At 45.6% G+C, this 27,641-nt stretch overlaps 1 protein-coding gene across 1 annotated transcript in view; it reads right to left on the reverse strand.

Moving 5' to 3' along the window:
• Nucleotides 1-23,618, reverse strand: part of GSPT1 (G1 to S phase transition 1) — a 47,493-nt gene extending 23,875 nt beyond the window's left edge. Inside the window, exons 1-4 of the mRNA XM_077275147.1 lie at nt 23,096-23,618; nt 2,187-2,234; nt 436-477; nt 4-231 (exon numbers count right to left, since the gene is read on the reverse strand). Coding sequence (XP_077131262.1) covers nt 4-231; nt 436-477; nt 2,187-2,234; nt 23,096-23,288 — 511 coding nt within the window. The 5' untranslated portion in view covers nt 23,289-23,618. The remainder of the gene's footprint in view (nt 1-3; nt 232-435; nt 478-2,186; nt 2,235-23,095) is intronic.
• Nucleotides 23,619-27,641: the final 4,023 nt, after the last annotated feature.

Below are 27,641 nucleotides of genomic sequence, written 5' to 3' on the forward strand. Positions count from 1 at the left end.
TACCTACGTGTCCGATGAACACTACATTAACATGCTCTTTTTTGGGTGCATCAGGTAGTGCGACAGCAGTTTTAGGTTTTGGAATTTCCTCTTCTTCCTCCATCATTTCTTGGGTAACTTCTTCAGAGGAGCCCCCATCTCCCGAGAAGCCGCCTCCTGGCTCTGCTTCGCTCGGCTCATCTTTGTGGTCCCAGGACTCTTCAGGAGACATCTCAGTCTCTCCATTTTCTACTATAAAGACACCAGTGTTAAATAGAAAAGTGAAGTGGATTAAAGTAAAGGATGATGACTGCCAGCATAGCTGCAATATGATAAGGCACAGCTGCCCTTTAGCTCTGCTCCAATATGGCCCAGATGTACTCAGTCTGTTTGGACGGGAAGTCCACGATACAATGACCAAGTGCTGCCGCCTACCATTTAATAAGTGGTACTTACCAACTGGTTCAGAAATCTCCATGCCCACAACAGCATTGGAACCTGATTTAAAAAAAAAAAAAAAAAAAAAAAGTGAGTCTGCACAATATTTATTACAAGAATGCTACAAGGTTGTAAACAATTAGGGTATGTAAACACAAACACCACAAAGGGTGCACATAGCCTTGCAATCCCTAAGGGAAATTTGCTCAAATTTATGGTATATCCACAGAATAGAGCACAAATGTCAATGGATGCTGATCTCAAGTATGGACAGAGACCAAGATAGAGCTACTGGTAAAGCACATCATTCTACTGTTTACCGAAAACGGAATGAGGCCTACAAAGAAAAGAACACAGTACCTACAATCAAATATGGTGGAAGTTCATAGAGGTTTTGGGGTTGTTTTGCTGCCTCTTGCACTGGGTGCCTTGACTGTGTGCAAGGCATAATGAAATCTGAAGATTACCAAAGAATTTTTGGTTCCAATGTAGTGTCCAGTGTCAGAAAGCTGGGTGCGTGTTATGACCTGGTGGTTAAGGAGCAACATGGGACAAGCTCTGAGGAGATGGTATCTTTACTGACCGCAGTTCCTGAACCTAACACAACACTAGAAGTAGCCGTGGAATGTTCCTATCACTCCCTAGACATCTCGTCACAGCCGGAGAACTAACTACCCCTAAAAGATGGAAACAGGAAAGCTATCTTGCCTCAGAGAAAATTCCCAAAGGACAGACAGCCCCCCACAAATATGGACTGTGAGTGGAGAGGGAAATGACATACACAGAATGAAACCAGGATTTAGCAAAGGAGGCCACTTCTAACTAGATAGACAGAATAGGAAAGGATACTGTGCGGTCAGTATTAAAAAGCTAGAAAAAACCATCACAGAGTTTACAAAAAAAAACTCCACACCTGACTAACGGTGTGGAGGGCAAATCTGCTTCCCCAGAGCTTCCAGCTTAACTGAATATTGAATACTGACAAGCTGGACTAGAGCAAACATAAAATGAGCTGAATGATTAAGTCCACAGCAAGAGGACAACAAATGAACATGCAAGGACTTATCTTTGCTGAACAGGACCGACTATCAAGGAAATCCAAGGAGAGATCTGAATCCAACCAAGAAACATTGACAGCTGGCACTGGCTGAAGATCAGAGCCAGGCTAAATAGCAGAGCAAAAGAGACGATCAGTGGAAGCAGCTGCTAAGCTGAATCCAAGGAGTAGCAGTTCCACTTAAAACCACCGGAGGGAGCCCAAGGGCAGAATTCACAAAAGTGCCATTTACAACCACCGGAGGGAGCCCAAGAACGGAATTCACAACAGGTGCATGTCCTAGGTCATCGGTCTGCCAGCTAGTCAAGAAGCACCCATATATGGATGGAAAAGCCCCGGAGAGTTCTTTCAGCCATGACTTTATATGGAGTTATGAAAAGCTGAGCCAGCATGCTTTTTTTTTTTTTTAACCCTCAAAAAGTGGGCAAAAAAAAAAAAAAAGAAGTTGCAGCCACCTGTTTATTCACAATCTAGGCCACTGAATGTACACACCAAAAATGAGAGAGAGGGGGGATGTCTATTCTAGTTGGCATTTAGTCTTTGGATGTTTTCTGAATGTAGCCCAAAGATTATTTTGAACAAATCAGTGCATCAAATGAAAAGTTGGCAAATTTATATGTACGTACGATTGGACTACAAAAGGAACATAGTAGCATTACACGAGTACAAAAAAGGAAATCTGAGGCGCCACATTTTTCACTATGACAAATACCTTCTGAAGACTGGGACTTTTCTTCTTGCGCAGAATTATCTGTGGTATCTAGTTGGAGAAAAGTATAAAAAAAATAAAAGTTAGGTGACCGCATTTAGTCAATATAAGGGCTGAGGCTACACAAACCTTTTGTGGCGATACAGGTCGAGGGGCCAAAGATCGCCATGTATCGCTCCTACATTGTAGCACAATCAAACTGAGTATGAGAACTTGCTTGTCACGGTACCATATTGGTCGCAATGGGTCCCCATTCACTTACATTACAGGGAGATATAGCAGTGTTATAGCATTATTTGCCCATGAGACCCGTATCGTGGCCAAAGTCGATGTGTTGCCCCTGCCTATAGCAGATGCATCGGCCTTTAAACTAAGCTGCCAACATGCCCCATTCATAGCCCTACAAAGAGTTTTCTTTGGAGGAGATAATCCATAATCTAGAAGACCCGAGAAAGATCTTTAGCATGGGTCACTACAAGAAGCTGGACAAGTGGCAGATGGGCACACACCGTTTAATAAAAATTTGAGCCAAGAACCTATAATAGTCTGGTTAGCAGTATTACAATTCATCTATTATAGCATAAAGATACATCCACATCTTAAAATCAATAATCAATTAAAAATCAGATGAAAAATTACAGGGGCATCTTCATACAACATGCCTGAAAAATTTCTAAGAGGACGGACATGTTTGAAAAGTTCAATACCTGGACCTCACATGGCCGCGGCCCAATACAGAGATAAAAACCTCGACAATTACTTTCTTTGCCACCACATGTAATGCAGTCTCATGTGCGCGTCACTGTGCCAAGACTCAAACAAAAAAAAAAGCTGATTTAATGCTGACGATATAGGGCTCCGATCAAAATGTTACAAGTCACGTATATAGTGCATAAGGGACAACACACAAAATGTGTCAATAGAATTCAATAGAGGAGAGATTTATCCTAAAGGCCCCGTCTAACATAGCGAGATCGCTAGCGAGATCGCTGCTGAGTCACAAGTTTTGTGACGCAACAGCGACCTCAGTAGCGATCTCGCTATGTGTGACACGTACCAGCGACCAGGCCCCTGCTGTGAGATCGCTGGTCGTGTCGGAATGGCCTGGACCTTTTTTTGGTCGTTGAGGTCCCGCTGACATCGCTGAATCGGTGTGTGTGACACCGATCCAGCGATGTCTTCACTGGTAACCAGGGTAAACATCGGGTTCCTAAGCGCAGGGCCGCGCTTAGTAACCCGATGTTTACCCTGGTTACCAGCGTAAATGTAAAAAAAAAAAAAAAAACAGTACATAATCGCCTTTTGGTGTCCGTCAGGTCCCTTGCCGTCTGCTTCCTGCTCTGACTGAGTGCCGCCGTACAGTGAGAGCACAGCACAGCAGTGACGTCACCGCTGCGCTCTGCTCTCACTGTACGGCGGCATTCAGTCAGAGCGGGAAGCAGACGGCAAGGGACCTGACGGACACCAAAAGGCGAGTATGTACTGTTTGTTTTTTTTGGTAACCAGGGTAAACATCGGGTTACTAAGCGCGGCCCTGCGCTTAGTAACCCGATGTTTACCCTGGTTACCCGGGTGCTGCAGGGGGACTTCGGCATCGTTGAAGACAGTTTCAACGATGCCGAAGTCGTTCCCCTGATCGTTGGTCGCTGGAGAGCGGTCTGTGTGACAGCTCCCCAGCGACCACACAACGACTTACCAACGATCACGGCCAGGTCGTATCACTGGTCATGATCGTTAGTAAATCGCTATGTGAGACTGGGCCTTTAGAAAATATTAATGGGAACTAATCAGAGGTTGTGGCTTTCATACTAACCACTAGAGCACACCCCCATGACCGCTGATCCTAGTGACTGGCTGCTGCCACATCTAGAAGGCCCGGAGGCAGTGGTTTAAGTACAGCCGGCAGTTTTTATGCACAGGAAAAAAAAAAAAAAAAAAGGCACAAAAAAATATAGGGAATCTGTCACCTCCAAAAATGATATTTATCTGCAGATATAATAGTGAACTGCAAGTAGTGTTTAGATCCTGGATAGCGGGCACGGTCGGAGAGTAAAAGCTTTTATTTTATAGGGGCCAAACATTTAGATCAAGGGGTTGTCTTAGCAGTTGACAACTCAATTAAACCAACATCAGCTGAATCGTCGATATCACTGGGTTCAGCCAACTGTCTAAAGCATATGGAGTCCCCCTATATGGAGCCTACTGAAACTAAGGGACCTTTTTTAAAACTTAGGTAGCCATTGCAGGTGTTTGTTCTTAATTATTCTAATTTACTGAGATAATGACTTTTGGGTTTTCATTGGCTGTAAGACAATCAACATTAACAGAAATAAACACTTGAAATAGATCACTGTTTGTAATGACTCTATATGAGTTTCACTTTTTGTATAGAAGTACTGAAATAAGTTAACTTTTTTGATATTCTAATTTTGTGAGAAGCACCTGTATATGTGGATAAACTACATTTGGCTCCTTTCCTGGTTGGAAGACTCTTTGATCTGCTTCCTCCATTCTGCCAATCCACTGGTGCAGCCAAGAATGGTAGGGGAAGATTATTTTTTATAACATGAGGTGCAGTCTTTAGAAATTCCCACCTATGGGGCGGCTGCACCACCAAGGCCACACTCCGGAAGCGATGTCCGATGCCGACCATTTTTCCCTGCGTGCATATATACATGACATACTGTTGCCCTCAGGATGGAAGAAAGGGGATATTTCCACCTCCTAAGCCACTCAGTGCTCCCTCACCACCAGACGATCCACTGAGAACTACGGTGACAGCTTCAGCATCCTGCGGTAGAACAGAGGGAAATTCTGGTGCGCTACAGACCTGCCGCACCGGGGATTCACCTGATCTATCCCCCCCAACCGGGGTGTAATGGGAGGAGTGTCCAGAAACCAGGCATTAGCAGGGACTTTTAGTCTCTCTCTCTAAGGACAGGAAACCACTGAAGCGGGAAGAGACTCTGTCTTTCACATCTAAGTTTTCTGTCCTTCAAGGTGGATCCTCTCGCTCATATGGTACTGTCGTGGGCATGGGAAAAGTCACCCAGATACAGGATAATCAACCACCTTTCTTTCTTAGGAAGGCCATGCCAACAGATATGTAAAGATGCGAGGGGCAGAAGACAGGCCAAATGGAAGACACTGGAACTGAAGTGTTGGATCTCAGCCCGTTCTTTCATTCACTTCAAATGTTGGGTTTCTCTGGCATGAAGGATGAATGGCTAAATGGTGGTTCACTTTCAGTTCCAGGGTACTTGTCACTGTAACTTTCCCTATTAAGGGATTGACTTTATGGATTTCATCTAGAATATTTTGTACAATAGCCAATGATATAAGGATTTTTCAATTTACAAAGGTCCAAAAGTCTCCTTGGGGTCTTCTTTATTAAGAACAGACTTGAACAGACTTGAATAGTGGTCCTGATACAGTTTGAGTGCGGAACAGGCACCACTGATGAACTCAATAGATCTTTTAGATCTTCTAGAAGTCCTTGATATACTACTGGAGACGTTAATTGATTCTTTCTGGAGGAAACTATTCTGTAATCCTGAAAAATCGAGACGTCCTGCCAACCTTCGGGGAGAAAAAACAAAACAAAAAGGAGTCTCCACCCTACAATAATGGGGTTATTGCCTTCCTGTTCCAGAGCCTGGATGAGGTAGTACAGAGATATTAAAAGACTGACCCTCACTCCCAAATAGTATGCACCTGTACACACCGGTTTTCTAAGAGTTGTCCTCTCCATACGTAACAAATTAAGTTGTACTCTGTAGTGCGATAGCATGTAAATTGTAAAAATGAAATTTGAATTGCATTACCGCTCTAGAAAATAGGGAAAAACAGATTCTTCGCACAATTTTGGCTCTGAGCTCTCCACTAGTGATGAGCGAGTATACTCGTTGCTCGGGTTTTCCCAAGCATGCTCGGGTGTCCTCCGAGTATTTTGACATGCTCAGAGATTTAGTTTTTGGTGACAAAGCTGCATGATTTGCGGCTGCTGGACAGCCCAATACATGTGGGGGTTGCCTGTTTGAGTCGGAATCCTCACATGTATTCAGGCTGTCTAGTAGCCGCAAATCATGCAGCTGCGTCGACAAAAACTAAATCTTTGAGCATGTCAAAATACTCAGAGGACACCAGAGCATGCTCGGGTAAACCCGAGCAACGAGTATACTCGCTCATCACTACTCTCCACCCATCAGCCCATGGTGGTTTTAGTTACACCAGGATGCTACCTACCCATATAAATGTAGGCTTTCAGACCAGGAGAGGATCGACTTTAGGATAGGTCCCCAGCAATGAATGTCGCCTTGCCATGGCTGCTGGACATTCATTCATTTTTCTAGAGCAGTAGTGCAATTCAATTTTCATATATTTCATGTTTACATGCTATTGCACTACAGAGTGGAACTTTTTCTTGTTAGGGGAAGAGGTTCCTTACCTAATACTCCACCACCCTTTGGGTAGGGCCATCTGCCAGTCTTCCCTTTCAGTTCATACTCATGTCTCTGATGAGAACAGATTCTTAGAAAGGAAGATAACCTTATTAGCTTCTGTTCTGGAAATCCTCGTGTCAGGACTTCTCCAGGATATCATCTAGAACAGGACCGAACACCTGGAGACCCGAAATGGGAAAAGAACATAGCCATTCAAAGCCAGACATGTTTTGAGCCATAGAGTTCGCCTTACTGCATTACAAAGGGCGTCATTCCTTGCAGCGAAGTGAACGCACTCTTCCAAAGCGTCTACAATAAAGCCAGTTGCCATTTTGATATCTTCAGAGTATTCATCCTTAAGTGACTAATTCATCTATCCATAAGTGCATTGATCTATCAACTGAGGCGGCAGCTATGTTGTCTCTGATGACCGCGGAAGAGGTTTCCCAGGCTCTCTAAAATAGTTATAAAAAGTTAATTCCAGCTCACGCAGTTGTTCTATGCTCATCCACCTGGGGCAGACACCAGCTTCGCCCTGGCCTCACATCAAGGAAAATAGAAAAAAATTTGGAGTCCGGCTCAACAGGACTGGATTTTCCTTTTCTTTTTCAAAAGAAAATATAGTGCATACAAAATAAAAACTTACATGGTTGACGTGACCCATGAGCAAGACTGCCTAGTGCAGTCAAAACGCATCGACTGGGTCATGTCGACCATGTAAATTTTTCTTTTGTATGCACTATATTTTCTTTTGAAAAAGAAAAGGAAAATCCAGTCCTGCTGAGCTGGACTCCAATTTTTTTCTACTCTGTTAAATAGGCCGTCTGATTTCCTAATAATAGGATCTTTGAAGCTTGAGGAATCTTCAAACGGGATCAAGGTTCTCTTTGCTACTCTGGTCAGAGGAATATCAATTTTCAGGACCTACTCGGGTTCAAAGTGAAGGCGAGCTTTAAAATCCCTTGGAATAACCAGACTTTTTTTCTACATCTTCCCATTTCTCCAGAATCATTGCTTTGATGTGCTTATTAGCTGTAAAAAACAAAAAAAACCCTATTTCTCGGGTTCTCAAGCCCCCAAACCTCTCATCTTGAATCAACGGAGATTCATGGGTCTCTTCAATTTTCATAGTGCTTCTTATCGCTTGCAGAAGTCTATCTTTATTTTCTGATGAATAATGTTTATTTTCCTCAGGTATTAATGGGGAAATATTTTCTCCAACTAACTCACGGTCAGCGTAGTATCACTCTACTTCCTCTTAGCTTGATTCCATGTCCCATATCAGTCTCTTATGACAAGGATTAGACTGGGGAAATTGAGGAGAGACAAGGCCAGAAACAGTGTTTTAGACTTCTTCCTTTATTATAGTCCTCAAGTCGGCCATGAAGGAGTATCGCTCTTCCTTAACCATCTTGGAAATACACTCAGAACATAGCGGTTTACTGTTTGTATCTGGCAATTTAATGTAATATGTGGTACATCTCTTAACCCTCTTAGTAGCTGAAGTAGTTTTAGGATCTTTGTCCTTTGAAAAACAGTGAAATACAATACAGCCATCTGAGGGAAGAAAGGGTGATCTCTGTCCCTTGACTTCACTCACTTGACCAAGAGATGGTTTCTACAGGAATGGCAGAACGGCCAGAATTTTGTCCCTCCATGGCTATAAGGTCAGCCACAGAATCCAAAATAAATAGCTAGATCTCACCTGGCTTCCCCCATCATCTGATTCCTCAGAACCAGATTGATCCATCTGCAATCCATTTCCAGGTGAATAGAGCTGCCTCCACCCAAGAGTGCCCCAGCTTCCATTGCAGTCCACTCTGGAACACATGCCGGCAGTGGATTTTGACATCTGTCCCCCAGAACCAGAAGTGTGGTCCACCCTGGGAAGTCCGCCAAACACATTAGGAAGTAGTTTCGCTTTCGGAACAGGAAAGGAGTGTCATTCAAGCCAATAGGTGAAAAACGCTGAAAGAAGTGACATTGCTCCATGTCCAAAAAACACAGCAAAGCACAAAATCCTGATGAAAAAAAAATACAATGTGTGTGCGCATGAGATTTCTGAAGTCTCAGGCTTTGCTGGTACTGTAAAAAGCAGATGAAAATTAGCATAAAAAAAAATCAACAAAAACGCCGAGTATGAACATACCCTTATAAGATTATCTCAACACAGGAAAAAAATTTTACACATCCAATTGTGGAACTTAATTTTAATCCAAGATCTATTAAACTGTACTTTATTTGTGGGACAACCGCTTTAAAGAAAGACCATTCACCACTTTTTTGCATGTTAAATTGACTACCTAAGGATTAAGAGGCTAAAGAGCTAAAAATGGGTTTTTTTGTAACTATCCTCTCAGTGCTGAGATATTGGCTGCTAATGATAAGGGGTGCTTAATATGCCAATTTCCTTTTCAGCCATGGGGCGTTAGCAAAAAAACCCTCTTCTCTGGAGTCATGTAATGACAAGAAACTCTAGGCGTGAGAAGATCACTGTGATAAGGTTAAACAACTCTCACCATGCGACATTGATAAAGTTGGTTCGGGCCTTCTCTGGGGGAGTTTGCTTGTTTTTCCGCTTTAGGCCACGTTCACACTTTGCGGCGTCCCTCTGCGGGTTCTCCCGCAGCGGAATTGATAAATCTGCAGGGCAAAACCGCTGCGGTTATCACTGCAGATTTATCGCGGTTTGTTCCGCGGTTTCCGCTGCGGGATTACTCCTATACTATTGATGCTGCATATGCAGCATCAATAGTAATGTTAAAAATAATAAAAATTGGTTATACTCACCCTCCGATGTCCGGATCTCCTCGGCGCTGCACGTGGCGCTCCGGTTCCAAAGATGCTGTGCCGAGAAGGACCTTCGTGACGTCACGGTCATGTGACCCGGGCGTCATCACGGTCATGTGACCGCGACGTCACCCCAGGTCCTGTTCGCACAGCAACTCTGACCGGCCACGTGCAGCACTGAGAGGTGAGTATAACATGATTTTTTATTTTTATTCTTTTTTTTTTTTTTACCCCAAATATGGTTCCCAGGGCCTGGAGGAGAGTCTCCTCTCCTCCACCCCGGGTACCACCCGCACATTAACCGCTTACTTCCCGCAACGTGGGCACAGCCCCATGCGGGAAGTAAGCGGTTCAATGCATTTCTATGGGTGCAGAATCGCTGCGATTCTGCACAAAGAAGTGACATGCTGCGGGTTTTAAACCGCTGCGTTTCTGCACGGTTTTTCCCGCAGCATGTGCACAGCGGTTTGCGGTTTCCATAGGGTTTCCATGTAAATGGAAACGCTATGGAAACTGCTGCGGACCCGCAGCATCAAAATCGCTGCGGTTCCGCGGTAAAAACCGCAAAGTGTGAACATGGCCTTAAGGGTATGTGCACACGCTGCGGATTTTGCTGCGGAACCGCAGCGTTTCCGCAACTGCGGGTCCGCAGCGGTTTTCCATGAGTTTACAGTACAATGTAAACCTATGGGAAACTAAATCCGCAGTGCACATGCTGCGGGAAAAAACACGCGGAAACGCAGTGGTTTATATTCCGCAGCATGTCAATTCTTTGTGCGGATTCCGCTGCGGGTTTACACCTGCTCCAATAGAAATCTGCAGGTGAAAACCCGCAAAGGAAACTGCGATAAATCCGCAGTAAAAACCGCAGCGGTTTTGCTCTGCGGATTTATGAAATCCGCTGCGGAAAATTCCGCAATGGAATCCGCAGCGTGTGCACAAGCCCTAAATGAGGTTGCCTTATGATTTGACAACATCAGACAGGGTAAAAAGTAAATGGCCCCACAGATGAATCTCTGTTAAAGGGAATCTGTCAGCAGATTATACTACCCCATCTGAGGGCAACACGATGTAGGGGGCAGAGCACCTAATCCCAGCAATGTATCACTTACTGGGTTGCTTGCTGTAGTTTGTGTTTGCATGGGTTTCCTCCCCACTCCAAAAACATACTAAGGCATTACGCACACGTTGCGGATTAGACTGTGTAATTTTCTGTGCAGATTTTGCATTTATTGGCAGAAAACGCAGGTCAAAATCTGAGCTTTTTTTTGCAGATTATACTCTTTTACCCCTGCGGATTTCTATTCTGAAATGGGTGCAGAAACGCTGCAGATCCGCAAAAAGAATTGACATGGTCCTTTTTAAAATCTGCTGCGTTTTCCGAGCGGACTTTTCCGCACCATTAGCACAGCATTTTTTTCCCCATTGATTTACATTGTTCTGTGAATCACTTGCGGATCTGCAGTGAATCTGCACAGAAAAAAACGCTGCGGATCCGCAGGAAATCTGCAACATGTGCACATACCCAGATAGGGAATGTAGATTGTGAGCCCCAATGGCAACAACAATGAACATGTCTTTAAAGTGCTGTGAAATGTGATTTTGCAATAGACAAAAAAAAGCATTAAAGAAATGATTTAAAAAAATAAAAGCAGGTCCTCAAGAAGCTCAATTAAAAAAAAAAAGAAAAAAAATATGGCTATCAAAATAGAAAAACGGAGTTTCTAGTACCAAAAAAAATACAGTCCCTCATTTGGCTCCAGACTGAAGACTTATAGCAGCATGACTCTTGGAATACAGTGGTGATAAAGCAAAGAAAAATAAAAACAGGCTGGTCCTGAAGGGGTTATACTGATTTATTTTCTGCAATTGACAAAACACATTTTCTGGATGTTTTATGAATGCCAGGAGGTTATAGAGAAAGATCAGTCACATTCTGGACTTCACCATGTAGAATGCTCCAGCCAAAGAGTGGGGCAGATTACGATCAGGTAAAGTTTACTTATCTGGGCCCAGCTTTACCAGCGCCACCCTGCTTTATTCTAATCACTCCCACAGAAGATGTCCTGTCAGCAGAAAGCCAGTAGATTAGCTGCAGCAAGGACAGCGCCGACTGCCACCCTCCCCGTGTCCTCTGCAGCAAGGACAGCGCCGACTGCCACCCTCCCCGTCTCCTCTGCAGCAAGGACAGTGCCGACTGCCACCCTCCCCGTCTCCTCTGCAGCAAGGACAGCGCCGACTGCCACCCTCCCCGTGTCCTCTGCAGCAAGAACAGTGCCGACTGCCACCCTCCCCGTCTCCTCAACAACAAGGACAGTGCCGACTGCCACCCTCCCCGTCTCCTCTGCAGCAAGGACAGTGCCGACTGCCACCCTTCCCGTCTCCTCTGCAGCAAGAACAGTGCCGACTGCCACCCTCCCCGTCTCCTCAACAACAAGGATAGCGCCGACTGCCACCCTCCCCGTCTCCTCTGCAGCAAGGACAGTGCCGACTGCCAACCTTCCCACCTCCTCTGCAGCAAGGACAGCGCCCACTGCCACCCTCATCGTCTTCTCTGCACACAAGCGGCGCATAATCACTGCACATATACTAGTAGGAGATGGGGAATCTGTCACCAGAAAAGTACAGGCGACCTCAACACTAAGGGTATATGCATTGCACACGTTGCGAATTTGGCTGCGGATCTGCAGCAGTTTTGCATGCATTTTATAGTAGCATGTAAAGCTATGGAAAACCAAATCCGCTGTGCACATGCTGCGGAAAATACCGCGCACATTTGCTGCGGTTTATTTTTTGCAGCATGTCAATTTGCGCGGATTCCGCAGCGTTTTACACCTATTTCTTAATAAGAATCCGCAGGTGTATAATTGCAGGTGAATTACGCACAAAAACGCAGGGTGTTTTACCTGCAAATTTTTCAGATTCTGTACGGAAAAATCCGCACACGAATCCACAACGTGTGCACATACCCTTACACTTTGCTTCTCCAGATACACATGGCAATTTTGCTGCTTTTTTCTGCCAGAAATATCTGCTCTTTTGACAGTAAAGAAGCTGTTTAGGCTACTTTCACACATCAGTTTTTTGCAGTCACGCTAAATCCGGCGAATTTGTAAAAGAACAGATCTGGTGAATCATGATGCCGGATTCAGGTTTTTTTTCATAGACTTGTATTAGCGCTGGATTGCCCCAGATGGCTTCACGTTTCATCTGTTTTTCACCGGCGAAAATTGTTTATCCGGTGGCCGGAAAGAATGGACAAAGTAACTTTTTTGTCTGCGCTGTCCGGCGTTTGCTAGAATGGAAGCCTATGGGCACCGCATTCGTCAAACGGATTCCAGCGCCGGATTCCGTTTTTTTTTTTAACTGAGCATGCTCTGATACAATTGGCCAGCCCCCAATTAGGAAACAGATATAAAGCCTGCCAGGTAAGCCCAGGTTTCTGCCCAGAATTAAGCACGCAAGTATTCACAGTTCAGTTATGTTGCTGGATGTAATGTGTTGTATACTAACCACCAAGCGGTGGCGGTCACTCAGGGATCGCTTCAAGAAAGAGTTCAACAAGGAGATGCAGGCCCCAAGTGGATCGGGAGGACGCAGGAGCAAGTACAAGTTGGCAAGAGCCTTGTCGTTCCTTCGGTCGAATTAGATGAGCAGAAGATAAATATTCCCCACCCCATTTACAAAGTAAAAATGTTTACATGTATAACTTTTTTTTGGGTTTATTTCAGCCAGGGGCAAGCAATAACAATATATTACATTTTTTTCCTTTGTTCCACAGCACCATCTGCAGAACTCGGGAGCCTGCAGCGTTGAACCCTTCTGGAGAGATGCCACAGGAGTCTGCCACCGAGGGACAAGTTGACAGTCCCGACCCATCTGCACCTTCCCTCACATCTGATCCCTCGGTCCCATCCACCAGCGCTGGAGCATTGTGGCCGACTGCGTTACATGAAGCTGCTGGTGAGGATGTAGCTTTTCCTTTACCCCACCCCTCTGACACTACTGCCACCTATAGAACACCTGCGGGTTCTGGGCGGCAGTGCCAGAGGGGTCAGGAAAAGAGTTATGCACCCGAGTTCTTGCACCTGAATGCAGCCTTCCAGAACTGTCTGAAACTTGTCTGAGCCAATGACTGCCGGATTAACCTGCTCAAATACAGTATTCTTGAGTTGCACACGTGTCTGGATAGGATGCATTCAGATGCAAGTAAATCACCAAACCACTCCTTTTTCCAGGCAGTAGTCGAGCGCATAGACAAGCTATCTCCTGACCAGCAGATGCAAGCAATGCAAGCCTGACAGTTTGCCCTAGCTCTTAAGTCCCTCCACGGTACTTCCTCCAGCACCTGCCCCCCTCCAGCCACTGTCCCCCCTCCCCCTCCTATACAATACCATCTTCCTGCTCCGTACCAACTTGCTGCCCTGTACCAGCTTACTGCCCCATACCAGTTCCCAACCACATCATCTGTGCCTCCACTCCATGCCCAACCTGTACTCCCAGCCCACTACCACCAGTCTCCTTCCACACCCATCTTGCCCCAAACACAACCCTCTTCTCCACCCACCACCTCTTCTGCCTCCCAATCCCTCCACTCCTCCAAATTCCCATCACTAGTCCCAGTTTTATGCCCACCCATTCTCTTTCTCCACCCCTTCAGCTTCTGTTTTACCTTCTGAAGCATCACCACCACAATCCTCTCTCCACACTCCTACTGTCCAAGAGGTCCAATCTGACAGACCCTCCAGTATTATCTCCACCCCACACTACCTAAATTTATAAAAGTTGTATAAAAGTTGTAAATAAAATAATTTTTTTGGTTTCAAAATTTTTGTCTTTCATTTAATTAGAAGGTTAAATACTTTGGGTAAAACAAGGTCCAATACTTTGGGTAAAAAAAAAAAAAAAAAAGGTCCAAGGTCAAAGACAAAGCTTTCAAACGATATCATCCAGCCAGTGTACTCTTCCTTGAGGTGAAAAAGTATTCTGCAAATTTGTCCCTCATTCTGGAAACTGACACAGAACTTCTAAAAGTAATGTTATGGTAATCATTCAAGGTGATTTCTTCAAAGTGGTCTTCATGGCAATCTGTTCCTTGCATATTACGAAACTGTGCAGGGCCCTACAAGCTTTCACAACCTCGTCCACTGTGTCAGTCTTCAGGTTTATAGAGGTCAACAGAACTTGCCATTTGGCTGTTAGAATCCCAAAAGTGAACTCCATCATTCTTCGTGCTCTTGTTAGGCGGTAATCGAAAACCTTTTAGTTGGCGTCAATCCACTACTTGAGTATGGCTTCAGCAGGTGTTCCGAGAGTTGGAACGCTTCATCTCCAACACATACAAATGGCGTTGTGGCCCAGGGTTTCAGGCAGCGGTCTTAGGGGTGGAAATTGGGAGGTGTTTCCTCACCAAATGCTTGCGCAACTTGAACTTGGGCACAAACTTTGCACCTTAACTTTGTGTTTTTTTCTCACATCATTCACGGCTAGCTTTGCTAATCTGGGTGGAGCTGGGAAAGAACGAGTTGAAGGCTACCTGACAAGTTCATCAAAAGTTATGCCACTGGAGTAGGTAAGGCAAACCTCAGACTCAGTTTCACAGACTCCACAGCACTGATCACTACTAAGCATGTACATAAAGTGCAGTACAGATTCATCTCCATGACTCCGAAGCCCTGATCACTACTGAGCATGTGCATGAAGTGCAGCACAGATTTATCTCAACTAAAAGCAGAGATCCTTAGACCAGGAACAGACATTTATTGAACATTTCATAACTTTCCCAAATTATTATGAAACATTTCCATTACATGCTGCATTGTACTACTGTGCCCAATTTATTATAGATTTTAGGAGTCGGGCCATTTTATACAGACTCCACAGCCTTGTGCAAAACTGACCTTGAGTCTCTGCCTCTTGAAAACGTTGTCCACTTTCAGGGAAGTGGGAACAAAATGGTACAAAATACTTAAACTTACAACTAGAATTAAATTTATCCCACCAACCTGAACAATGCGAAAATGCTATATTTTACACATATAAATCAAATATCTCTATGGCGCTACAGAATTCATACTTTAAAATTCTAACCAGATGGTATTACACCCCTGCCAGTCTATCACATAAATCCAAACAACTCCTCCATGTGCTGGAGACATTGTGAACATTATGGAAACAATTTGCATATATTCTGGAAATGTCCCAAAATTAAAACTTTATGGGCCCAAACCTTAATTTAATTAATAAAATAAATGGTAGTAATATTACAATTACCCCACAAATGGCTCTCATCACTAGAGATAGAAAATATTAACCCAAAAATTAGACCAGATCTTAATTCACATTTTTTTAGTTATAAAAAAAATTCTGTAGCTTATTGGAAAAATTCACCCCCACCCATATTTTCTGACATAAATGAAATCAATCTTCATAAGCCATTTGAATATTAAGTTTCAATTGATAATTATTATTTTAACAAATACGCTCAAAAATGGACTAAATGGCTAGAAATTTACCCTGATTGACCAGTCAAGGGTGTGCAATAATTTCAATTCTTTTATGTCCTAAATTGAATCATCATTCTGTACTTACTGATAAAGAACCTGTTGGGACTTTATAGCCCTTTTTTTGTTTTTGTCATCCCCCAACTTCCCTTATTACCCTTCCCTCCTCCTCCCGTCCCTTCATTCTCCCAAAATTTGTATGTTGCAAAACGTTAATAAAAATATTGGAAAGAAAATACTTAAAGGGACACTGTCACCTGAATTTGGAGGGAAGAATCTTTAGCCATAGGGGCGGGGTTTTCGGGTGTTTGATTCACCCTTTCCTTACCCGCTGGCTGCATGCTGGCTGCAATATGGGATTGAAGTTCATTCTCTATCCTCCGCAGTACATGCCTGCACAAGGCAATCTTGCCTTGCGCAGTCGTGTACTATGGAGGACAGAGAATGAACTTCAATCCCATATTGCAGCCAGCATGCAGCCAGTGGGTAAGGAAAGGGTGAATCAAACACCCGAAAACCCAGCCCCTATGGCTAAAGATTCTTCCCTCCAAATTCAGGTGACAGTGTCCCTTTAAACTTACAAGGTACTGCTCCCTCCCTTTCCCGAAAGCGGATAACACCTTTACGGAATCAGGCACAACTTACTCCAGTGGTGACTTCATTAAAGGGAACCTGTCACCCCCAAAATGGAAGATGAGCTAAGCCCACCGGCATCAGGGGCTTATCTACAGCATTCTTTAATGCTGTAGATAAGCCCCCCAATGTATCCTGAAAGATGAGAAAAAGAGGTTAGATTATACTCACTCAGGGGCTGTCCTGATGGGCGTCGCGGTCCGGTCCGGGGCCTCCTTTCTTCGTGGGATGACATCCTCTTCTTGTCTTCACGCTCCGGCGCAGGCGTACTTTTGTCTGCCCTGTTGAGGGCAGAGCAAAGTACTGCAGTAAGCAGGCGCTGGGCCTCTCTGTCCATTTCCGCGCCTGCGCACTGCAGTACTTTGCGCTGCCCTCAACAGGACAGACAAAGTACGCCTGCGCCGGAGCGTGAAGACAAGAAGAGGACGTCATCCTACGAAGAAAGGAGGCCCCGGACCGGACCGTGACGCCCATCGCAGCAGGACCGCCCCTGGGTGAGTATAATCTAACCTCTTTTTCTCATCTTTCAGTATACATCGGGGGGCTTATCTACAGCATTAAAGAAAGCCAGTGGGCTTAGCTCATCTTCTATTTTGGGGGTGACAGGCTCCCTTTAAGACTGGCAGGCAGAGCACCAGTCCTAATGAATCAGTGTTCTTGTTTAGCTTGCACAAAAGACAGAGGAGACTTAATAGCTGTCTACAAATATCTGAAGGGCTGTTACAGTGTAGAAGGATCATCTTTATTCTCATTTGCACAAGGAAAGACTAGAAGCAATGGGATGAAACTGAATGGGAGAAGACATTAGATATTAGAAAAAACTTTTTGACAGTGAGGGTGATCAATGAGTGGAACAGGATGCCACGAGAGGTGGTGAGTAGTGGGTGGTCTCCGAGTATTTATGACTGCTCAGAGATTTAGTTTTCCTTGCCCCAGCTGGATGATTTGCAGCTACTAGACAGCTTGATTACATGTGGGGATTCCCTAGCAACCAGGCAACCCACATGTACTCAGGCTGGCTAACAGCCGTAAATCATCCAGCTGTGGCAATGAAAACCAAATCTCTGAGAAGTCAAATACTAGGAGACCACCCGAGCATGCTCAGGAAAACTCGAGCAACGAGTACACTCGCTCATCACTAGTGGCGAGTTCTACTTCCATGGAAGTTGTCAAACAGAGGCTGGGCAGACATCTGTCTGAGATGATTTAGTGACTCCTGCACTGAGCAGAGGGTGGGACCAGATGACCCAGGAGGTCCTTTCCAACTCTATCATTCTATGATTATAAAAGGAACCTGTCGCCAGAAACACACTATTAACCTGCATGTTAATAGTGCTATGTTGGCCGGCGCTTAGCCTAAAGTTGCAGGGAGAAAGTTACATTTATTCTCCCTGCAGAACTCTCATTTAAGTCACTGCTGAGTATACCGTGTGGTGGCTGTAACTGCACCCCTAGCACTGACTGACAGCCGTCCCCAATGCAGAGCCGGTGTCAGTCAGGGCTGGCGCCGCCGGTTCAGTCACCGCTGCAAGTATAGAGAGGCGCGGCTGTAACTGTGCCCCCGGAACTAGGGCCGGCTGCCAGTCAGGGCAAGCACCGCCTAAGTGACAAACAGGAACGCTGCCTGGGGAAAGTAATGTTAATTTTCTCTGTGCAGCGTTAAGCTAAGTACAGGCGCCAAGCAGCATAATAACGCTATCGACATGCAGAGTAACCCCATATCTGCAGGTTAATGGCACCTTTTCTGGAGAAAGGTTTCCCTTAAAGGGAACCTGTCACCCCCCCAGGCGTAACTAAAAGAGCCTGCTTGAGCCGCACTAATGCTGCATTCTGACAAGATGGCTCTTTTAGTTCAGGTCCCTGGCACTGCTGCAATAATCGCTTTTGAAATTTGTTCCTCATAACGTGAAATTGTCCGGGGGGCAGGTCTTTCCCCCCCGAATCTAGACACCTCACAACCATCAATCATGGCCTCTGCGCACTCTTCCTTCAGTAGCATCCCTGCCGCCTGCGCTGGGAGTTCGAAAAGCAGCGCAACTGCGCATGCCCGAAAAAAACCCCAAAAAACAGCGCAGGCGCTGGGGACGCTACTGAAGGAAGAGGAGGCGGAGCCCGGGGCGCAGAGGCCATGATTGATGGTTGTGAGGCGTCTAGTTTTGGAGTGAAAAACCTGCCCCGGGGACAGTTTCACGGTATGAGGAACAAATTTCAAAAGCGATTATTGCAGCAGTGGCAGGGACCCGAACTAAAAGAGCCATGTCAGAATGCAGCATTAGTGCGGCTCAAGCAGGCTCTTTTAGTTATAAACGCCATGGCGGGGTGACAGGTTCCCTTTAGCCTCCCTACTGCATTAGACGGCCGGGGGTGCACTGTTCACACAACATATCCCCTTCTAACCTTACCCAGATTTTAGCACCCCACCGATGATTTTGGGGTGGTGATTGGGGGGGGGGGGGTAAATTAAGAAACACTCATTGTTGACACACTGGAAAAGACATAAGCACGGAAAATAAAAAAAAAAAAAAATATATATATATATATACATACACACACATACATACACACACACACACACACACACACATACATATACACACATACATATACACCGATACGTCATCATCTCGCGAGATCGCAGCATGGTCCGGTTACCGGAGCGTCGCGAGCGGGAAAGGCCTGTTGTCGATCCGGGGGCCGATGGACGGTGAGTATATAACGATTTGTTTATTTTGTATTATTATTAACATTAGATCGTTTTACTATTCAAGCTGCATGGGCAGCATGAATAGTAAAAAGCTGGTCACACAGGGTTAATAGCAGCGTTAACCGAGTGCGTTACACCGCGGTCAACGCTGCCATTAACCCTGTGTGAGCGCAGACTGAAGGGGAGTACGGAGCGGGCACTGACTGCGGGGAGGAAGGAGCGGCCATTTTTCCACCGGAGGGGGAGGGGGAAAGAGAGATGGAGGGAGAGGGAGACTAGATGGTGGCCCGATTCTAACGCATCAGGTATTCTAGAATATGCATGTCCACGTAGTATATTGCCCAGCCACGTAGTATATTGCCCAGCCACGTAGTATACAGCACAGAGCCACGTAGTATATTGCCCAGTCACGTATGTCACAGGTTTAAAAATAAAAAATAAACACTCACCTTCCGAGGGTACCCTTGTAGTTCTGTCGCCTGTGTGCGGTGCAGGCGGCAGCTTCCGGTCCCAGGGTGTAATAATGTCACGGTCACATGACCGTGACGTCATGGCAGGTCCTTGTCACATACCATCCTTAGCACCGGAACCTGCCGCTTGCATGGACCGGTCACCGGAGCGTCGCGAGGAGCGGGAAAGGCAGCGGATGGCAAGTATATAATGATTTTTTTTTTTTTTATTGTTTTTAACATTAGATGTTTTTACTATTGAGGCTGCAAAGGGAGCATCAATAGTAAAAACTTGGTCACACAGGGATAATAGCGGCGGTAACGGAGTGAGTTACCCGCGGCATAAAGCGGTCCGTACCGCTGGCATTAACCCTGTGTGAGCCATGACTGTGGGGAGTATGGAGCGGGCACTGACTGCAGGGGAGTAGGGAGGGACTAATCGGACTGTGGCAGTCGTTGGCGAGACCAATCAGCGACTTGGATTCCATGACAGACAGAGGCCGCGACCAATGAACATCCATGACAGACAGAAGGACAGACAGCAAGACGGAAGTGACCCGTAGACAATTATATATTACATACACAGTACACACCAAAAGTTTGGACACGCCTTCTCATTTAAAGATTTGTGTTGGAAGATAATGCCAGCCACACCTTTAAGATCAGACATGGCCTCATTTGTCACGATACACTGAAATTTTACATTGTGCCATCGCATCTAATGATTTCCCCTGCACTGCGTCCTGCAACAGTAAAAACTGTTTCCACATGCGTTGGATTTTCGGTTGCTGGTGACTTATTTTCCATAGCCTTCAATGTCAGTCACATGTCGATTGTGACATTTTACAGCAAAATCAGAACTCTAAAATTGTGCAAGGAAACCTTGGGAAAACAGGAGCAGCACAGGATGTGTGCAGTTACAGGCTACAGCCTGCTCCAGACGTCTGTGCACATCAGTCCGAGCACAGACTGGCCACGGTATCTCCCGACCGTCACAGCCTCATATCTGTAAGAGGCTGCGACGCTTGTGGCTAATCCGTGCTCAGACATACACATGAACAGCTGAAGAAGCCGATACTTACGCAGTCTGTTGCTACCTACCTGAAAAACACTGTTCCAACACATATGCACATGAGGAGTAAGTGCTCTGGGAATGGCATGCACCTACCAGATCTCTGCCTCCTGGGCTCTCAGCCTCACTGGCTTGCCTATACACAACTGTATATTATTACCATCGCATCTACGGACTTGTGTGCATTGGAGTGTGTTCGAACAATCAGTCACAGACTGTTCTTGGCAGCACAGGTCCTGTATACATAGAAAGACGAGCTGCCAAAAAGAACAAGGTTAAAAATCATCTCACCTTACCAACGAGTGTTAATAACCACTCCCAACAACACTCGAGCGCAATGGTCGGCCAATGTAAATGTAGCCAAAGGCTTGGCCTAAGAAGGACGGGGAGATAAGTGGCCACTTGGTGATGCCATAACTGCCATCCAGGACAAAAAGAAAACAGTTTGGGCATGTGGACACTATACCTGCCGCCTCCTGCCCCACCGTAGTCATCTGGTCCCAACAGATTTGGCAGGAGTGGCCTATGTGATTTGATGTGTAATGCCGCTCATTTGTGTATTGATTCTCCATATGGTGGGAATCAGTGATTTTTGCTAGTTATTTTCTATAGGAAAAATATATCCACAGGCCTGGTAACGCATTACAAATTTGGTTGTTTAACACTGCTGCCATACATTGCTGTACCCACCTATAGCAGCAATGCTTCTAGGGAAGAATCATCCTGTAATACAGGAGGTGAGTTGTTCTTTTCCCCCCCTCTAATTATTATTTTTTTGCTGTTCCTTTAAAATCAGGCTAGCCATTCCAACAATTATTGTGCCACCTAGTGCAATATTATCAGCGCACACTTGTGATCTCAGAGTGCAATAAAGGCCCCTAGATGGAATAAAAGGGAGTCTGCCAGCCCACAATGACTTAGTGCTCCATGACGCGACCAAAGATTTCTATACATACATATATGTATATGTATGTATACATATCCTGCTTTGTCTCCTATCTGCCCCCTTCTCTGATTGTATGAAGCCAGAGCGGTCAAAGAAGAGGGTGGAGATTGAGAGAAAAGGTGTATATAAATGATTGGCCCCACCATGACGCACCGAGCAGTGCTAGTTTTCTTGAACAGCCCCTTTAAAATGAACCTGTCAGCACAGAATGACTGTTTAACCACAAGTCCCGGTGCTCCATGGCGCGGCCAATCATTTATATACACCTGCCTGCTTCCCTCTATCTCCACCACCCCTTTCTTTGCTTGACAGATCTGTCATCATAGAGCCAGAGAAGGATGGCGATTGGCTATAGATGGAAACCAAGCAGGAAGGTGAATATAAGAGGATTGTCCCGCGGTGAAGCACCGAACACCTGGGCTTGGTTTGAACAGTCATTCTGTGCTGACAGTCCCTTCAAAGGGATTCTCCGTCATAGTATGAAAAAAAAAAAGTTAGCAAACTGCAGGGATGTCTTTACAACAAAACTGAAGCATACAGTCATTCTCAGCACCGTGGATCATCACAAACAGCCATCCCAGTCACCTGAGGCCTAAACAGTCAGGGGAGGGGAGAACTGAACCGATCCCACAGGAGTAAGAACGACGAAGAGTGGAATAAAACATCCTGATTGCAATTTTGTCTCTTTTTTAAAAACAAAGGTCGACTGAAGCCAATCGATTTCGCCAATGTGTAAGGGGGCAGCCTGACTCCTGGCATCTTATGTAGGTGGTGATAAGCTGTGGCCAGAAATGTCTATAAAAGGCACGTGCATGCTCAGCCAAATAGAGAGTGCTGTGACTGGGGTGGAGAGTGGCAGCCACCTAGCTGGTATGTGGTGGGAATGGCCACCAGCCTCGGATCGAACGCAGACATCTGTACGGACCTCTTGACCCAAACTCCTAGGTACACACAAGGCTGGCAGTCCGGGCACCGCGCTCCGTATAGACGTCTGAACCAGATTACGGAAAGACATTCTCACTAACGCGGTCCGGGTGCAGCCCCATAACATCCAAATCCCCCCATCACCAAGGCCCCCATGTGCCCACCAGACCCCAGCAATGACATCTCCACATATATAAATGATCCAATGTTACATGAAGGATCAGATGATGACAGTCAGGAGGGGGGATCCCTGGTCTGGCCACACCACACTGCCCTATGTCAGCGGCAGGTCCCCCCTGCGGGTGAGTGGTACGGCCCATGTGCAGGCTGATGATTACAGCGGGGCGGCAGCTCCGGGCCCCACAGGCCTCCTGCCCCACAGGCCTCCTGCCCCACAGGCCTCCTGCCCCACAGGCCTCCTGCCCCACAGGCCTCCTGCCGGTCCTTACCCTCCTCCGCTCCGTCTGCGGTCGCGCTGTCGCTCTTCAGCAGGAAGGAAGGCACGAACTCGGCGGCGTGGACATTGGGGACGAACGGCTTGGCGTTGACGTTGAGCCGGGCCAGGGATGAGTTGAGCTGGGCCTCTGGGCCGTCAATGTCCGCCTGTTCCCAGGAATCCGGCGCCGAGTCGCTGGGGTCCATGATTTCCGGGTGTGTGTGCTGACGAGGGGGCGGTATAATGACAGCGGGCCGGGGGATGCGCTCTACCAACGTCCCGCTGGGGGTGCACAGGCGGCGGCTATGAGGCAGGAGGAGACCCGGCTGAACCCGCTGGTGGCGGCGGCGGTGAGAACCCGACTCAGCACTCACTCAACGGCTCCTCGTGTGTTGCCGCGACGTCACTGACGTAAGCCGGCGCACGGAACGCGACGCAGTAGGCGCCACCGCTGTAGTTCAGGCTGCAGCCTAGCGCTATCCCCTACATACCGCTCACAAACTACGAATCCCACAATGCCTAGCGCCCATGGAAGCGGAACACCACCTACCTGCGGAGTGCTTTTGGACACGCAGGCGCAAGGGGATGATGGGAAATGTAGTTTTCAGTGTGACCTGCGTGTCAGTGGCACACAGAGGAAGGCTGGGCTGGGTGCACTGTGGAGAAGGTGAACAGCTGCGAAATTCTCAGGAAAATGCTTCCATTTCTTTTCCCATCTATTTCAATGGAAAATCTACTTTGCTGGTCATTTTAGTTGGAGCGTTTTTTCCCCCCTCAGAGTATGTTCACATTGAGGGTTTTTTTTGTTTTTGAGTGTTAACTGAAAGGAAACTCAAATCTTCCTCAAAAACGTACATTTTTGGAGCAGAAACTCTCAAAAAATCCAGAGTTTTGATTGGAAAGTTTCTGCCTCAAAAACTCGGCAAAGAAGCTCAGTGTGAACACACCCAGTACGTGTAAGGCCGGCGTCACACTCGGCGTAAGACAATACGGTCCGTATTTTACGGCCGTAATACGGCCGAAATACGGTGAAATGTTCCCAAAATAGTGATCCGTAGTCAGGGTGTGTCAGCGTATTTTGCGCATGGCATCCTCCGTATGTAATCCGTATGGCATCCGTACTGCGAGATTTTCGCGCAGGCTTGCAAAACCGACATCTAATGGATTTATGTGCTCAAATGTTCATTAAAACATATATACAGTATATATATATATATATATATATATATATATATATATATATATATATATATATATATACATATATACAGTATATATATATATATGTCATTGAGACACATATATATATATTCTGTATTTAGATTTCATTCAGCGCGATATCTGTGAACAGCCGGTAATTCAATTGCCGGCTTTTTATTTCTCCTGCACAAACCCGACAGGATATGAGACATGGTTTACATAGGATATGAGACATGGTTTACATACAGTAAACCATCTCATATCCCCTTTTTTTTTGCATATTCCACACTACTAATGTTAGTAGTGTGTATGTGCAAAATTTCAGCGCTGTAGCTGCTGAAATAAAGGGTTAAATGGCGGAAAAAATTGGCGTGGGCTCCCGCGCAATTTTCTCCGCCAGAGCGGTAAAGCCAGTGACTGAGGGCAGATATTAATAGCCAGGAGAGGGTCCATGGTTATTGGCCCCCCCGTGGCTACAAACATCTGCCCCCAGCCACCCCAGAAAAGGCACATCTGGAAGATGCGCCTATTCTGGCACTTGGCCACTCTCTTCCCACTCCCTGTAGCGGTGGGATATGGGGTAATGAAGGGTTAATGCCACCTTGCTATTGGAAGGTGACATTAAGCCAGATTAATAATGGAGAGGCGTCAATTATGACACCTATCCATTATTAATCCAATTGTTGGAAAGGGTTAAAAAACACACACACACATGATTAAAAAGGATTTTAATGAAATAAACACAGCGGTTGTTGTAATAATTTATTGTTCTCTCAAATCCATTTGCAGGCCCTCGCTTGGCAACATAATAAACGCACAAGATACATACCTTCTGATGTACTGTCAGGTCCAACGATGTAATCCATCTGAAGGGGTTAACTAATATTACAGGCAGGAGCCCTGCTATAATGCAGCTGTGCTCCGTGCCTGTAATTCCCCTGCGAATGAATGAAATGTAGGTCATTGACCTACATTTCATTCATTCGCGGTGAGGCGCCCTCTGGTGGATGTTCTCATGAACTGCAGCCTGGGAACTTTTTCCCACGCTCCAGGTCATATGAGGACATCCAGCAGGGGGCGCATCACCGCGACTGAAGGAAATGTAGGTCAATGACCTACATTTCATTCATTCGCAGGGGAATTACAGGCACGGAGCACAGCTGCATTATAGCAGGGCTCCTGCCTGTAATATTAGTTAACCCCTTCAGATGGATTACATCGTTGGACCTGACAGTACATCAGAAGGTATGTATCTTGTGCGTTTATTATGTTGCCAAGCGAGGGACTGCAAATGGATTTGAGAGAACAATAAATTATTACAACAACCGCTGTGTTTATTTCATTAAAATCCTTTTTAATCATGTGTGTGTGTGTTTTAACCCTTTCCTACAATTGGATTAATAATGGATAGGTGTCATAATTGACGCCTCTCCATCATTAATCTGGCTTAATGTCACCTTCCAATAGCAAGGTGGCATTAACCCTTCATTACCCCATATCCCACCGCTACACAGGAGTGGGAAGAGAGTGGCCAAGTGCCAGAATAGGCGCATCTTCCAGATGTGCCTTTTCTGGGGTGGCTGGGGGCAGATGTTTGTAGCCACGGGGGGGCCAATAACCATGGACCCTCTCCTGGCTATTAATATCTGCCCTCAGTCACTGGCTTTACCGCTCTGGCGGAGAAAATTGCGCGGGAGCCCACGCCAATTTTTTCCGCCATTTAACCCTTTATTTTAGCAGCTACAGCGCTGAAATTTTGCACATACACACTACTAACATTAGTAGTGTGGAATATGCAAAAAAAAAGGGGAAATGAGATGGTTTACTGTATGTAAACCACGTCTCATATCCTGTCGGGTTTGTGCAGGAGAAATGAAAAGCCGGCAATTGAATTACCGACTTTTCACTAACACCGCTGCGTATTTCTCGCAAGTCACACTGCAGGTCCGTGTGGAATCCGTATTTTTCTCGCCCCCATAGACTTTCATTGGCGATTTTTTTGCGCAGTACGCTGACAAACGCAGCATGCTACGATTTTGTACGGCCGTAGAAAGCCGTATAATACTGAACCGTAATATACGGCTAATAGGAGCAGCCCCATTGAGAATAATTGTGCCGTATGTTATGCAAGTTTTACGGACGTAGTTTCTGCGCTCTTACGTCCGTAAAACTCGCCAGTGTGACGCCGGCCTAAGGCCTGGAGACAAGGCCTCATTCTAATCTATGGGGCTGCGCACATGTCCGTGTATGCACACAGAAGCCTGTGACCCACGTGTGGACACGTCCGTTTTTACAGCAGAACGGGCATCAATACGTCCCGCACACGGGCGACAAAGTGTGACATCGGTGTGACACGTACAGAACACAAATGACATGTTAGGTGTTAGATGTGCAGAGATAGAAAGAAATCCGTGAGATATAATTAGTGACGTGTATACTTTACATGTATTTAGATAATACACGGAAAAAAAACACGTGAAGTCCCATCTACTTTTCAAGGAAGAATAGAAAAATGGAGGGCACCGCAAACAAATTGTCAAACAAGGGGGAAAAGGTTCACCGTGGGCTTGTAAATTTAGACATGAAGGAAACCAAGAGAAAAAGATCATACAAAAACAAAATAAGATGATGGCTAAAAAGCCATGGCCAGCTCACCGATCCTTGCAGGCGCACGGAGCTTCGTCTCGGATCCAGACGAGGGATAATTACAAAGTAGAAACAGAAGGTTCTCCAGCTCCAATAAAATAGATTCTTTATTAATGGTTAAAATCCAGTGACATAATAGATCCTTGCTGTAGTACAAATGTGGGGGTACAGAGCCCATGCAACGCGTTTCGATCGCTGCCGATCTTAATCAATGCATGCTTCAACAAAGAAACAGTGATTATTTTATAAAATAATGAACCAATACAATGCTGAGTTCAGATCACATGACTTATACCACAGATTTGGCAAATGAAATAGTCCTGCTCAAGCAATGCAACAATGGAACATTCATAAAACATTAAATACATGAAACATTGTACGATTTAAAAGAAGAAAGAAGAAAAAAAAAAAAAAAAAAACAATCAAAAAAAAAAAAAAAACACAGAAAAAAAGAAAAGAAAAAAGGGAAATGGAAAGTTAGCAATAATGGTACATAATTTCGTTTTTTCTGTTTAAACCACCAGGGTGTCTCGTTTGTAAATTATACACCCAAAACGCTTCCCTAGTTAGCAGACGTCTTTTAATGTCTCCACCTCGTTGTGGTAAACTAACTTTCTCAATTCCCTGAATAGTCATGTTGGACACATTACCAGAGTGATATACATTAAAATGTTTGGCAACAGCTGAAGTATTTCTATTTATGGCGTTACTAC

Source organism: Ranitomeya variabilis, chromosome 7 (assembly GCF_051348905.1).
Source record: "Ranitomeya variabilis isolate aRanVar5 chromosome 7, aRanVar5.hap1, whole genome shotgun sequence".
Lineage (NCBI taxonomy): Eukaryota > Metazoa > Chordata > Amphibia > Anura > Dendrobatidae > Ranitomeya > Ranitomeya variabilis.